General features: G+C 31.9%; 1 protein-coding gene across 2 annotated transcripts; it reads right to left on the bottom strand.

Moving 5' to 3' along the window:
• Positions 1 to 949: 949 nt before the first annotated feature.
• Positions 950 to 4,350, bottom strand: PHT4;2 (phosphate transporter 4;2). Of its 2 annotated transcripts, none has more exons than XM_022289801.2 (8): positions 3,862 to 4,350; positions 2,601 to 2,827; positions 2,147 to 2,495; positions 2,011 to 2,055; positions 1,785 to 1,922; positions 1,528 to 1,665; positions 1,393 to 1,426; positions 950 to 1,310 (listed from the first exon to the last, which is right to left on the bottom strand). In XM_022289801.2, exons 1-8 carry the CDS (start codon positions 4,288 to 4,290, stop codon positions 1,141 to 1,143), a joined length of 1,530 nt encoding a protein of 509 aa, XP_022145493.1. In that variant the 5' UTR covers positions 4,291 to 4,350; the 3' UTR covers positions 950 to 1,140. The 2 variants fall into 2 exon arrangements, with proteins under 2 accessions (XP_022145493.1, XP_022145491.1); XM_022289799.2 differs by having other exon boundaries at positions 1,776 to 1,922; positions 3,862 to 4,348.
• Positions 4,351 to 16,005: the final 11,655 nt, after the last annotated feature.

Here is a 16,005-nt window from a genome sequence, read left to right on the forward strand (position 1 = left end):
TTTTATATATATGAAATAAATTGAAAAAATATAAATAAAATGGCAAAAAGAAGAACTAATCGGAGTGGGGGATTCGGCCCATGAATCTCGAGAATCGAGGGTGGGGCTTGGGACTCCGACTCGAGGCCTTCAACTATCTTTTCTCCTCTTTCACTAGTGAGTGGTGAGTTTCCTTTTTCTTTAGGTACTTCTTGGATTCTGAATTTGTTCCAACAACTGCCACGCGTGAGATCCTGATCATCTTCCTCCCAATTGTTATCCGTTAGGGGAAGGAAAGTTCAGGATCGGAGGAGGTCAAATCTAGTTAGTCCACATTGATTTCCTTGGTATAGTGGTAGCTGCGTGCCTCAGCCCCTGATCCTTGCGGGCCTGAGGCCTTTTGGTCACAGATTTTTTATTTAATACGTATTTGTTCTCAGATTTTTTGTAAATGCTGTTCTTATTATTCTTGTTAAAAGAAGGGAAAATTTTCAATCAATTTTTTCTAAAATTCATATAATTATTAAAAGTATGAGGAAAAAAATGAAAAATGAAAAATTTTCTTTTTTATATATAAACCCTAATTTTAAAAGGTATAGCCACCACCTATAGATATATTTTTCTCTTTTCTTTAAATAATCATTCTCAATATTTGATCGTTATCATATTTTTTTTAACTTGAATTTTCGATATTTTTCTCTTTTCTTTAAATCATCATTCTCAAGATTTTATTGTTATATATTTTTTTAACTTGAATTTTGTAGAGTATAAAGGAGTTGGCAATTTGAAAATTAATCGTCTGATACGTGTTACCGTTTCTTAACTTAACATTGTAATTTTATGTTATTTTAAATATATAGTTCTAAAAATTGGTACTATAAAATAAAATTGTCATGTGATAGACATCTAAAGAGCCATTTTTCTTTTTTATACAACTCTAGTCATTGAAAAAAATTTAATTGATAAAATATAAAATGAAGTTATTAGGCAAAGATTTCATTATCTGAAAACTCGAGGTTGATAGTGATGAATTATATTTTCATTTATTAATTTTTATGAATTATTGGAATTACTTGTTAAATTAGTATAGAGCCCCGAACAAAATCAGCCACTGAATCTCTTCTTCCTTCTCTTCTTCCTCAGGTTTTGAAACAGATGAGCCTAAAAGACCCGCTCCCCGGTAGCGAAAACGTTCCAGAAAATGGCTGCCATGAAGTAAATCAATGCTGTAACAGTCAAGAATGCCTGGAAGGAGCCAAGCCACTGTACAAAATAACCAGTTCCAATTGTGCTCATAATTGCTGCTAATGTCCCTGCTGAGTTTGATATTCCTGCAAGTTCAGCAAAAGTTTGGTGATCCCAAGTTTCCTCACTGAGAAATTTCTTATCTTCTTAGAATAAAAAAAAGCATACCATGGAGAAATCCTGCATGTTGAGGCGCTATGTCCTGATTGAACCAAAAACAAATGAAGAGTGATAATCAGTTTGAAGTCGAGTCATTACAGTTTACAATCAGTACTTGTGAAGGGTACAAAGAAAAAGGTATACTTGTATATTGAGGAGAAAGCCGGCTTGGCTGAACGAGCTCAAGCTCAATGCTACTGTCAACAAAACCGCTGCAACCGTTGGCGTTGTCGCAAAATTTAAACAAAGTAATGCTAAGCCAGGTCCGATGAACCCGATAGACTGTTGGAAAGAACCAATGTCTCTGGTTAGTGATCCAACAGAGAACAGTTTTGCATACATTTTGTTGTATCACTATTGTAATCAGACCATGAATTTGAAAGAGCAAAAACCTGCATGACCTTCCGGACTAATGTCACGGGGTAGCCTGCTTTGATTAGTGCATCTGATACCGAGCCCGCGAAGTAGCCAGAAACCGCCATTGTTCCCCATGGAATGGCGCTAAACCATGCTGCTTGCTTCAAGTTCACATTAAACACCTACATCAACCCAACAAGTAGACAAGTTCATTACAACTTCACTTAATTTCAATACTTTTTCATGTTAAATGATCGGGTGGTTACTTACTGTCTTGAAATAAACCGGCATCCACGAGAGAAGAACAAAGTATCCCTGTAACACAAACCAGCAACTCCAAGAGTTAAGATTTGAATCAGCATTATCCAAATTCCCAGTTCCTCAATTCAAACAAACAATCACTCACCCAATTATTAGTCATATTGGCAAATATAATAGCCCACGTTGGTAACTTGGAAAGAAGAGAGCTAAGAGGCAGGTGCTCGCCATTACGACTAGAAGAATCGGCTTTCCCAGCTTCGATCAATCGCAGTTCCGTTATGCTAATACTTCGACTCTGTCTCGGGTTATTTGTAACACCAGGAATCCACGACATCAGCCAGAGAAGCCCAAGAGACGAGAATAGCAAGAAGGGACCAGTGACACCAAGGGACGACAGCATAACAGGAGTCAATAGCAATCCTACAACATTGCCAAGATGAAAACCAGCCATTGACATACCAACTGCACTGGCTCGTTCATGGCTGGGAAACCACCTGGTTCAACAAAACAACCAAATTTCAAAGTTAAAGTTGGAGAATTGAAGTGGGGGTGGTAAATCGGATTAGAAAAAATGGTTTTTTTTTTTTAATGGTTGGGACCTTGACAAGAGCGTGGTCATGGAAGGCATAGCGACGCCCTCAGCGAGGCCAAAGAAGGCACGAACGGCCAAGAGAGTGGTTGTTGAGTGGTTGGCTGCCAATGGAGTAAGAAGAGTGGCAAGAGACCACAAGGCCACTCCCCAAGCCATCACTCGCTTTCCTCCATATCTGTCCACCAACGCTCCTCCAACCACCGACGACAATATGTATCCCCATAGAAACGATGACTTCAACAAAACAACCCTAAATTCAGCTTCAAATATCCACACACACACACAAGAAAAACAAAATACAATCAATTTTTTTGAGTTAAATTACAAATTTGATTCATGAACTTTATGTTTTTTTAAACAATTACCTAACCTCATTGGGTTTGGTTATCCATGAAGCTCGCATTTCTAGCGTTTAAATAGGTGGCCACCATGATTTAAGCTCATTCCCCAAATCCTTTACATTTTTTATTGGTCCCAACGACCACTAAGCCAACTTAAGATGATTACAAGATAGTTTTTGGAGACCGAACTCACAACCTCATGGTTGGAGGTATATGCCAATTACCGCTGAGCTATGCTCACTTTGGCTCTCCACGCTTGAAAGTTTATAATAAATTCCAAAACTTAGTCAAAACGAGCATAACTCAATAGTAATTGATGTATATGACCAACTAAGAAGTTGTGAGTTAGATACCACAAAAGTTCAGAATAAAGATCCCACCTAATTGTTCAGATTGTAAATTTAAAAAGATAAAATTAAATTAATAATAAGTTCTAGTGTTCCAATTCAACCCTAACTTATTTAACCCACAAAGTTTTCATTTATTTAAACCGACTTCGGTTGGGTGGGGTTGATTTTCTTTTCCTCCCCAATTATAACATTTATATTATTGGGGTTTGGTTGGGCCTAGAATTGAAAGAAGGTCCAAAATGGGCAAATGAAAGGTTCCTGTGGGCCAGACCACAACTGAAAGAGTCGGTAAGGGTAACCGGTAAGCAGTCTCCTTCCTCTTCCTGTTACTGAAATTCTAAGAACGTGGCGGCGTTTTCTGCCGCGCCGCCCGCATCCTCATACTTTACAACCAAACTCCGTCGCCGCAGTTTTCGCAATACCACAACCCATTAGGCCAGAAATCACAGACCTCAAAAAAGCATTACAATAAAAAACAAATCCCAGCCACCTGTTCTCAGAAATCAAATCATAGGGTTCGATACAAATATTTGGCCTATTATTGGTTGAATAAGAGAAGGGTTTTGGTTTTTCTCACCTGAACGACGCCGAGGAAGGAACTGGACCACCCATATTTGGCAGCGAGAGGAACAATCGCCACCGACATCACCACTCTGTCCGCATTACACAGACACATCACGAATGCGGTTAACGCCACAACCTTAAACCTCTCCGGCAAGCCGACTCCGATTCCGGCGGCTTGCTCGTCGGCGGCGGATCCGATTGCTCTCCGGCCGAATGGTATGCTTCTCTCCATCCCCTCCGCCGTGCATCGCACCACCGCCGATCCTGTTCTCGACCCCGATTGATTCCCCCATTTGGTCCGCAGGGTTGTTGATTGAAATGCCGAACGGGTCCGAAATTTTAGAGTGGGTCGATTTGTTGAGAAAGCAGATGGGTTGTTTGGAGAATTGGAATGTAAATTTATGGTGGAGATCGAAGGTTTAGGTGGAGAGGAAGCGGCCATTACAGAAGCTATTCGGCCAAGGTGGAGAGGGAGAGGCAGAGCGATGCAGTGTTTAAATATGCGTTTGAATGAAGATGAAATGGAAAATCACATCTCAATATTTCGCATTTTGACCTTATTCTAAATTTTTTTTACTTTATGCTTTTCTTTTCGTTTCTCACGTTAATAATTTGCTGTCAAAATCATGTAATCAATATTCATAGCCATTTCCATAATCTTTAAAAAAAAATTACAAAATATAAAAAATATCAACAAAATTTCACTAATATAGATATAATATTTATATTATCATTTTTAACCTATTTAAAAATAGTGAAATGATTACTTATTAATTTAAATAATTTTTTTTTTGAGTTTTTTAGTTTTACAACTTTTTTTAGAAATATCTATTTACGTCGACATTTGAAACCTGGGTCAAGATGAACTTGGATAACACCTGTCTATGACTTGAGTTTGAATCCCACACATCCACCTCTTCCACAAGTTAGGTAGTACCAACCTCCTTTGTAGATATGATTCATCGAATGCCTTGCATGTGGATGTCAGGTGGAGGTAGTTGAATTGCATGGTGGTCGATTTTATTACCCACAACACAATTAAATTCTCATTTTCTTTGAAAGAAAATACTTCATTCTTATCGGTGAGGTTGTATACCACTATTTAACATTTGACAACTCATAATTTTCAAAAAGAAATTATAATCTTTTTCATTTCTATCTCTTATTTATCAAACGTTCAGCACAAAGTAGTTTCGTGTTTCCTTTCTTTTCCCTATTTGTTTTTCAAAACACAATATGCTCATGTATCTCTTTTCATTGATCTAAATTCCCTCCTCTCGTTTTCTTATCTTAAAAACATTTAGTGCTTTGCTCAAAATGTGAAGTTCAAGCTAGGTAAAGCGAGCATATGAGTTGAGTTTTTAATTTTATTTACTATTTTATGTAAATGGGTGTTCCACTCTTCAATTATTCATGAATATATTCATAAATTAATTTATATTCTATAGGGATGGATTTTTAAGCTCCAAATGTAGAGACTTTTTTAGAATATATACTCCTACTTTTAACATCACATCATAATTCTATTATATATATGTCAAAACGAACATTACTTAGTAGTAATTGACATATATCTTCAATCAAAAGATCGTAAGTTCGATTTTTCACCCCAGATATTCTACTATAAAAAATATATATATATATATAATTCCATTATATATTTTGACGTTTTATTTTAATATACACGCTCGACTAAAATAAAAAATTCAGAGTAAAAAGTATACATATCATAAATGCTTCTATAAGAAAATAGAAAAATAAATTTGTATTTAAATTTAGTTTGGTAAAGGGTTAAATCCGTCATAATAGAAGAATGATTTTTATGAGCCAAATGGCAAAGCGTGTCACCTGGTTAAGTTTGCATACATGTCCACCTTACAGTCCACGAATTTCTTTCCGGTGCACTCAATTTCACCGTAAAAAATAATAATAATAATAATAATAAAAAATATATATATATATATATATATATATATTATTACTATCGCACCGTAAATGATTGATATATTATTTTATTTGTTATATGGTAAATTTGGTTTTTATAACTTATTATCTAGTTTAAACTTTTTTTTTATTCGATCTTTATAGTTTTTAAATTTTAATTATAATTTGAATACATGACACGTAACCTATTTACATGTCAAATATTGATAGGGTTACGTTTATATCTTAAGATAAAAATATAAGAAAATGAGTGAATTTTTGAGAGGGTAAAAAATAGTTTATAAGATTGATGTATGGATCTCACCATAATTTTTAAAACAATAAGGATAAAATTAAAATCAAATTCAAATCATATGGGTCAAATAAAATTTGACTGCATTATTTTTAATTATTTACGTGATTGGTAATAAATAAAAGCGGAACGAAAGTTTTTACCACAACACAAATTGCCCCCACCCTATTAACATGTTAGATTATACTTTTCAATTTTGCCACTAACTTCCACCGCCTTGTCTTATCCCGTCTTTTCGGTGCGTCCACTAATTTATGATTTTTTTTTCAAATTTTGGCCCACTCCTAGAGTAATTGGTTCATGAAATACAACCAGATTGAATAGCATCAAATTATTAAATACAATGAATATTATCCACAAATCCAACAATATTACACAAAGGAAAACTTAACAATATACAAAATATATAAATTAAATTTTATACAATTCATTTCTAAATATAAATTATATAAATCCAGAAATTTTTAATTCATGCTTCATAAACACATAATTGTACATCAAGTGTTTTTCTTTAAAAGTCCAGATTAAAAAAAAAACCCTAAATTTTGTCATTTGTTTAAAAAAGAATCATTTCAGAAGTTTAATTCAAATGTATATTTTAAGCAAACATAGATTAAGATTCTGAACCAAAAATTGATGTGGCAGTATTTAGAACGATGTGACACTTAACAATGGGGCGAAAATAAGAGATAGGAAATGTGGTTTGGATGTTAATTGTCACATAATTCTTATGTCAATTTTTTGTTTAAAATATTTATAGATATTTGTTGAACAAGTATTTTCTGAAACGTTTATGATAGGCGGAAGGTAGTATTATAGTTTTTAAAAGATATTTGATATTTTTAAAATAAAGGGAAATGTTCAAGGATATGTTTTTTTCTTTTTTGTAATTTTTAAAAGTTCTATCGAATTGATTATAGGCTCTTTCAATTAATCTTCATTCAAATCAATTAAACTTTTCTTAATGGAAATATATTGAAAAAAAAAGTTTTTCATTGGATTGAAGAAAATGGTTGATATTAAATTTTGGGGGTAATAAATAAAGAGGCTCAATTCACCCACCAATGACGGCTGACGCCAACCTACCACCGCCGTTATGTGGTTGGTAAGGTGGTTGACGAAAACGACCCGATCGGGTAAACGGGTTCAACCCGCTTTTCCCTTAGCAGATTTCACTGACCGATTTTTAAAAGAAAAGAAAATTCTTGATGAGACTTTTTGTATAAGTTTTTACATTTTCAATTCATCAATTTTAGTATTTTTTTTTTTTAACCTCGTGATCCACGCGACAGACAACCATTATTTTAAAGGAATTAAAATTTATGTTTTTTTAATCTTGATTACGAACTATAAGAAAAACGAGAAATCATATAAAAACCATACATGTGATGCTAATGAGGGACAACGAGAATTCTGTTCAATATTAAAATTAATGCTGGTGAGTACATCTGCTGAATATATTACCAAAAAAAATTATATTAAAAGAAAAAAAATACTCAGTCAAAAATTGCCTTCCAGTTCCAACTCGACAGCCTAATTTTGGGGTCAGAGCTCAAACACAACGACTGTGAGGGAAGAGGGGAAGTCAAAATTTTGGGAGGTGTGCGTTTGTTCGTTTGCTTTTTTTTTTTTAAGTTATTTTGTTTACACAAATCTAATTTGTCAATAAAAATGGGTTTATTAATATATTTGGATATATGAGAATACCACTCGAATATGACTTGTTTTGACTTGTGTGTCTAAATATGTTAATAAAACAATAATTTAATAATACAACAATTTTTCGCTAACAAAATTTTATGTACAGACCTATTTAAAAATGGGTTTATCTTTGAGTTCAAGGGAGGAAGGCTTTATAAAGTGGCTTTTGAATCTTAGGTTACCTCTCTTCTTCTCCAAGAGAACATTGATTGTCAATCCTACATCTTACTCTCCATTCATTGGAATGGAACGAGCTATGAAAGACAGAATGAAGAATGGACTCAAAATTAGGGACATCTTCTCAATATTGAAACAGATGAAATTATGGGGCCCCGATGGGGGGAAAATAAACAATAAAACGGGCCGCGGCCCAAATATAATTATTATGCATTGAAAAAAGACGGGATGGACCAACTCAAAGCCCCTAAAGCCCAATGTATTTTTTTTGTGGGCTCTTTACAACCTGGAATTTGGGAGGAACAACAAACAAACGAAAAACAATTTAAATTTCTTTCAAGTTATTAAATATTTTCGAAAACCCCCATAATTTTTTATTTCTGTATTACTAAAATTCAAAAAGAAAATTTAATCTCATTTTATCTTTTGTCAAAGCAGAGGTTGTGAATCGGTCCCCTCCCATCGCACATGTTATACTGTTATACTAAAAAAAATCTTTTAAGATAGATATAGATATATTATTTATAAAAGTTGGAAGATTAAAATGGACTTTTGAGTAGGAAAAAGAAAAGTAGAATTAATTATGATTTTTGGTTTAAATTAGAATCCCATGAAAAAGAAAGAAAGAAAAAGAAATATCTCTATCCAAGCCTATGTTGTGGGGTTTTGATTTTGTCTGTTGTGTAGCTTTAAGTGAGAATGCCAAAGTTACCATTCTTTTTTTTTTTTTTTTTTTTTTTTTGGAATAAACTACATTCTTCTTATTCTTGGAATTCCACACAAATCAATCTTCTTAAATTATTTGTTTTCAAAATAATAATAAATAATAATAATAATCTTAAATTCTTGGAATTTTCTCACTCTCCTTACTCAACATCTTAAGGCCTCAAATCTGCCACGTGGCCTCATTCTCTACACCGAAAGTAGAATAATATTACCGTATCACTCTCCCTCTACGGAATCCACACCAATTTCTTTTTCTTTCATGACTAATAATATCAGGTTTAAATCCTACCTTACTTCCAAATTTTGCTTTTGCTAGCCAAATTCTCAAAATTATTTTATTGTACCTACTTCATTTTCGAAGCAAATTGAATAAGATATCTGTTGTTTTTTTTTTTATAAAGTAGAATGTTTGATATCTTGTCCTGAATTTGTTGAGTTAAAAAAATTATGATATCTCTTTGGTACAGGTTTCTAAAATTTCAAGATATCTAATTTAGTTTCTAATTTAAAAAATATATATATTTTTTAATAACAATGATAAAACAAAATGGTTTAAGTTCATGGACTAAATTAAGTATTTTGAAATTTCAAAAACTGTCGTTATTATTTAAAATAGAAAAATTAAAATAAATATTTTACAAGTTTAAGTACTAAAATAATCATTGTAAAGTTTATGGACTAAATTAAAATTTTAAACTTTAAAAAGACCAAACTAAACAAAGATACATGAGATTTTAGTATATAGTCAAAACCTAAGAAATATGTATGTTCAATACTTGTGCAATTTTGGAGAGTGATGGTTGCTTTTTTTTTTTTTTTTTGGTAGGGGCGTAATTATGGATGATAATGATATGGCAATGTAATTAGGTAACATTAATAATTAACTAAAAAAGAATGTGGGGCTTGATTGCAATTTTTTTGGGTATCTATCGGTGCGCATGTTTATCTTTGTATTATTACCTGATTACCACTTCAACTTTTTATATTTACATAATCTCCCCATATCCGTTATTCACTCCATCCTTCATCATTCATTAATTAACAAAAGGCTACCTTTAATTGCCGCCTCGATATTTCAATTATTTCTTCTAAAATCACATTTAATCAAATATATACAATAAACACATTAAATTATTCAAACCAAATATTAATAACTCCGGGTAATTTCTTTGTGAATTTAATAGATACAAGAGGAATCCTATCCGAATCAAATCCTATTTCATTATTGTTGTTAATTGTTATAGGTAGCATCAGGACCACTCATATTCGTGGTTAGGTTTCAATTCGGTTACGTTAAAGACGAGGTGAGACTGACGTAATCACACGTTGACCGATTTGAAAGAGACAACCCAACTCGACTCTAACATGTGATACTTCGATAAGAATTCTGTTGAATTTGTCTTGGGGAGGGCAGCTTGTTAAAATCTGCTGACACCAAGTATAGACGTCAAAAGGGTAAGAGTGTACTTCCCAAAAGTTTATTCTCCACCATTTCAATCGTATGCAATCTTTATACAACTTTATTAAGTTAAGACTAAGTTCTAACTTAAGTTTCGGATTGTACTTGAGTCGAACACCACATCGATGCAAGATTCTATTTGTAGATTCTTGTAGGTTAAAATTGTGAAAAAGGAGCATGTGTTTTAATTATATTTTTGGGAGATAAAAGTAGAACAATCTTAATTGTATCAAATTGAGAGTTGATTTTCAAAAGGGGAATGATAGGAAAATGGACGGGGGGGGGCAATGAGAGGGAAAAGAAAGGGTTAGAAAATGTGTGAAGAGAGAGATAACAATGATTGAAATGAAAAGGACAGACAAATAAATGTACAAAAATTTGGTGGGGACTTATAAGTTGGAATAAAACAGGAACATTAGATTTGGGAAAACATTAAAGTGGACACATAGATGGATATTCCTTTGAAAACAATAGTCACATCTATGTTTGCTGCAAAGATGCTAGGCAACTAGCCTTGTAATTATACTCCATTGCCCCACCTCCCCCATTATCAACAAAAAAATTCTACTACAATAAACAAATATTAGGCCCAACTCTTTTATTCTTTCGTATAAATATTAATATAATGTGGTGAGGAAAATTAGAGTATGCCACGCGATCTTTCTAGGGAAATTTGGACTTCGGCTCAAACACATTGAGGACCAGGGAGATCCACTTTTCAAAGCTCTCCTGTAAAGGATTTAATCCACTTTTCACAAAGGTACACAATCTTGAAGCGATTTGATATCAACTCGAGCTAAGTTCTAACTTAAGCTTCAAAGTGTACAAGGCAAACACTATACCAGTGTGAGCTTCTGCATACAAGTGCTCAACCAGACTACCGAGCCATCCACCTCAGAACGAAGTCAATGTGTCACCTCATCTAAAATCCTGCATTAATAGCTTTTGTAGCATAGAAATGTGAATAACACATCTGTTACTATCCCGAAGGTCGATAGTAGAAATCTCATCCCTGCAAAATGTTGAACTCAAACACTAAAAAAAAAGGAAAATAAAGAAAGAAATTAAATAGATTAAATTAGAGCTTCTTTGATAACCTTTCTTATTTATGTTTCCTCCATTTTAATCCAGAAAAATAAAATTCTATGACCTCCAACCTCCATGAATTCAAGAATGATAAAATAATATTTTTATTTATGTTTTGGAACAAATTAGAAATTGAAAATGAAAATAAGAAACAAGAAACTTATTTTTGGCGTTTCCAAAATTTCTATAAAATTTTGAGACGAACCCTTAATAATTCAAGCTCGTTAGTACTTCAGTGTTTTGGTTCTAATTTGGTTCATATATTTCTATAGTGTAAAAAATTTCAAATTTGGTCCCTACGGTTTGTTTTATATATATATACAACATGTGGGGGTGGGGGATCAAACTCACAACCTCGTGGTTGAAGATATATGTCAATTACTGCTAAGCTATGCTCGCTTTGACGTTCCTACAGTTTTATTAAACCTTATTAATTCATCCGCAATTTATCATCCGAAAACTCACTTTTTTCTCACATTTTCTATTAAGACTAAAATTAAGCTAACACAAATATATAAATGGAGAAACTCATTCATTGTCATGTAAATTAAAAACATGTCACGTCTTTAATACTAATAATGACCAACACGATTTGCAGAGTTTGAAAGATCGTAGAGAAGAACAATAAAATATAATTTCGACAAACACAATTTATTTAGACTAAGATCAAATTAAAATTCTTCACCAATAAAATATAATGAAATATATCTACATGTAATTTAAACACCCTCAATAATTTGAGACGGAAAGAACAAAGCTTTCTCCTCCATTTATTTAAAACAAAAAACCCACCATATATTAAAGAGATGTATAACATTTTCCTAAACATGATTAAATCACAATGACATGACCAATTGTTGCCGGGAGGGTAGTTTTCAAATTAACTCAAAATTTTAAATTTTCTTATTATGTATTAAAAAAAAAAGAAAAGAAAAAAAGAGTGATATTTGGGCGACAATATTGTCATAATTTTGGTAGAACATGGACCACTAACGTTGAACATGTAAATGGACACAAAACTTTGGGAATTATATGGACAAAGCCAAACCAACCAACCGTTGAAAACCCTAGAAAGACAAATCCTAATTCATGTATTTCATTTTTCATTTATTTATCCAATTAATTAGAAAAAAAAAAGAAAAAGACCAAGACAAGCCCACAAGCCTTTTGTCCTTGGGGAAAAGAAAAACACACATATTTTCCAAATAACAATTATAATAATAATAAAATAAAATAAAATAAGTTAATATATATATTAATTGTATAATGTAGTAGTAAAGGAAAAGTTAAAGATAGAGGCCAGCAAAGCACTTTATAGTTTATACCATATTCCATGCCACACTGACTCTACCGTAGATTTGGCCTTACCCGATCTTTACCCCCACACCATCTCCACCACTCATAGCCTTCCACGTGTAATCGCGTGACTGGCAACTTAGTTTAATTAATTTTAATTAGAAAAAAAAAGAGAAGAAAGTAATTTGATTTTGGCCCTTGAGAGGGGTTTTTCTTTGTGGTGGCCCTCCGTTGGACACCGTTTGGGGTTCGGCCGCGGGGTTTCCTCGTGATTTAGCGGTGGGTTTGGGCCCACTGTGCTCTCTTCTCTATGTTTGGACACAATAACACACATATGAAAATTTGAAACAATTTTAACGGGGTGAATTATGTTCAAGTTATTAGATGAAATATCCTATATTCAAAAAGAGAAAATATGATAATGGCCTCAAGATTCTCGCTAGATTCAGATAAGATATTGATATTAGGTACAAGGAAAATACTTACGCTACAAATCCCTGCTATTTGCTATGCTGAACTATCCTACCTTCTATCATGGAGGTCAAATTTGTACATCAACAATATATATTACTGTTCTAAATGTCGAAATTACGAGTTTGTGGAGGAAAAAAGATTGACAAGATGAATTAACAAAATGCAATTTAAAACGAGTTTTATTTTATATAAGAAATTAAGTAACAATTTCAAAACAAAAACTTGTTACAATCAAAATCAAAGGTAATTAAGAGGCATGGTTGAAACTTTTTAAAATTTTAGGATTAAATAGATGCTATTATTAAAATGCAAGGATAGAAGTAATATAAAGTTTTTCCTTCCAAGGCTAACCAAGCCCACAATTTTTTTTTTTTTTTTTTTTTGAGAGAACCATAAACTCCAATCTTTCATTTCACCTTAAAACCTACAAATTAAAATAAATCAATCAAACAAACCGAGTTGATTGAAAGGTGAAACCGCTTTCAGTTGAGCCTTTTTTTTTTTTTTTTCCTTTCTTTCTTTCTGGTAATGTGAAAGGAATTTGGAACTTTAGATTATTTATGGCGACATTGGGATTCGGAGCTAATAATAATACAATACCCCTAAATAAATGGGCCATTTAATCACTTTTCCAATACTACTCCTTCGATGTTAAGGAAGACCCCCAAACAAAAACAAAGTGAAATTAGGGTCAAATGCATACGTATTTATAAAAAAAAATCTTAAATTTTTGTTTTTTCTTTAATATTCATAAAAGTAATTCATTTTGATGGTATATGTTTGCAATTTATGCGATTCATTTTTATAAAATTTTAAATTTTTGCTATTTATATAATTCTATATTTTGATGTATATGCAGCTCATTAAATTAAAAACTAAAACTATTCCGAAGAAAAAACACTAAAAAAGGACAAACAAAAAATATAGACTGAGTTCTTCTGGGTTCACAGGGGACTGATGATGTGTGAGATTCTCGACAACACGTTCGTGATTTATAACGATGTCAAATCTTCAAGATATTAATATTCATGAATTTTATCTCAAAATCAATTGACAATGAGATGAGTAGCTCACTTATAATATTATAAATCTTGTTAAATCTCTTATATCCTTAACACAAAGTCTCTTAGTCATGGAGTCAGCTTGGCCAGCTATAACTCGAGGTCTTGGTGGTCGGCTCGTCCACGAACCACTATGTTCTTATAGCCTCATGGCCATATCAACCTCTTGACCTTTATGGTCAGATCAACTGGATAAAATTCGATCAGTAATTAACTTATAATAGGATGGATTTATTGTCATTTATTAAGGTTTTGAGCTAAAATAGAGTGAAACAAACCATTCTCCACCAGCGAAAGAAGAAGAAGAGAAAAAAAATTCATTGGGATGTTCTATATCTTTTTAATTATCTTTATTTTTGTATTCATAACTTGCAAGGTTTATCAAGAGAACATAGTTCAAGGAGATTAACTTGTATAAACTTTGTTGTGATTATTCTTTTATATATTATGATTTACTGTTCGAAAAATTTAGGACCTTGCAAACTTTAGAATACTCGACAATACATATATATTATAAATAGTAAATAACATTGTACTATAATAATAATAATAATAATATTCTTTTAAAATATGGTGTGAATGAAATTAATAAGTGAGCAATAATGGAAATTCTTTTGTGGTCGCAAAAATAGGGACGAGACGTTTTGTCATCATTTTTGTTTCTACTTTTCCATGAAAAGGTCATAATTTTTATGAAACCATCCCCAACATCCCATTCTTTTCATACATGAAATTTTAAAAACAAAACCATATATTTAATATAAAAAATCACACAATTTCACTTCAAACAAATTTGAAAGATAATAAAGGGAACGGCGACGTTTTTGAGCGGATGGAGAGGGACAGGGGCAGGCAGGGAATGGGCGGCCCATTTAAACTCATTTAATTTTTGTTAAAATTAAAATATGTTAAATATAATATATTATAAATTATATAGTATCTTAAAATAATAAATCTCCAAAATTTATAATAAAAAATTAATATTATTTTAGATTCAATTAAATATTTAATTTGTAACTATTCTACAATTTTCAAAATGGTATATAATTTCTAAATCTACTACAGTTTTTGCTGTACTCTTTATATTTTAGGTTGTTCGCTTTGGCTATCCACCTATTTATTTGTATCTATAAATTCGAACAGATTTATTATCTTTAATTTCGTGTTATAAAGAAAGAAAAAGATTAAACAACATTTCTATGGTTATTAATTCATTGTTTTGGTTCAATTTAAAGGTGGTTAAGATTGGTACCAAATTTTCTTTATCTCTTTCTTGATGGGAAGGAAAATAACACCTCATCTTTTGAGAAAATGGAAAAAAAAATGTCAATACCCATCACTAAAATTTAGATCGATTTGATTTCTAATTATCAAAAAATTCCTTTTTTTTTAAAAACAATTATAAAAAAATTCTTAATTAAAAAGTAATTAAATTAAAAATTTTCAACTAGGTCATCCCATAAAAATTTGCAAACTTGTTATTGATGTACATGCTATTAAATTATTGTTATATTAACATATTTGAATATATAGACCATATACTACGAAGAAGATGATACTCGATATATAAAATTCAATCCGTTCATCAATAAAATTTTATTTATTTGAAGTGCCATGTTGATATATGTTGATAAAAATAATAATTTGATGATACATCAAAACATGTAATAAAAATTTATTTGAACAAAATGACTTAATTGAAATTTTTAATAAACGATTGGTATATTTAGGTTATCTCTAATATTTATATAAATGGCTTGGACCAAGACATGCAGCAGAAAAGAGTTTGAAAGTGGGAAAACTAGGAATTGGAAGGATATACCAACATATGGTTTGAATTCTTCTTTCTACAACAATATGTGTTTTAGCAAACATGTGATCACACAAACCTCTTAGAATTTTAGTTCGAATCGTAAAATAGAGCGTGAGCGTGAGCATTCT

The sequence above is a fragment of the Momordica charantia genome, assembly GCF_013281855.1.
Source record: "Momordica charantia cultivar OHB3-1 chromosome 5 unlocalized genomic scaffold, Mcharantia_2.0 BLBB01000005.1, whole genome shotgun sequence".
Lineage (NCBI taxonomy): Eukaryota > Viridiplantae > Streptophyta > Magnoliopsida > Cucurbitales > Cucurbitaceae > Momordica > Momordica charantia.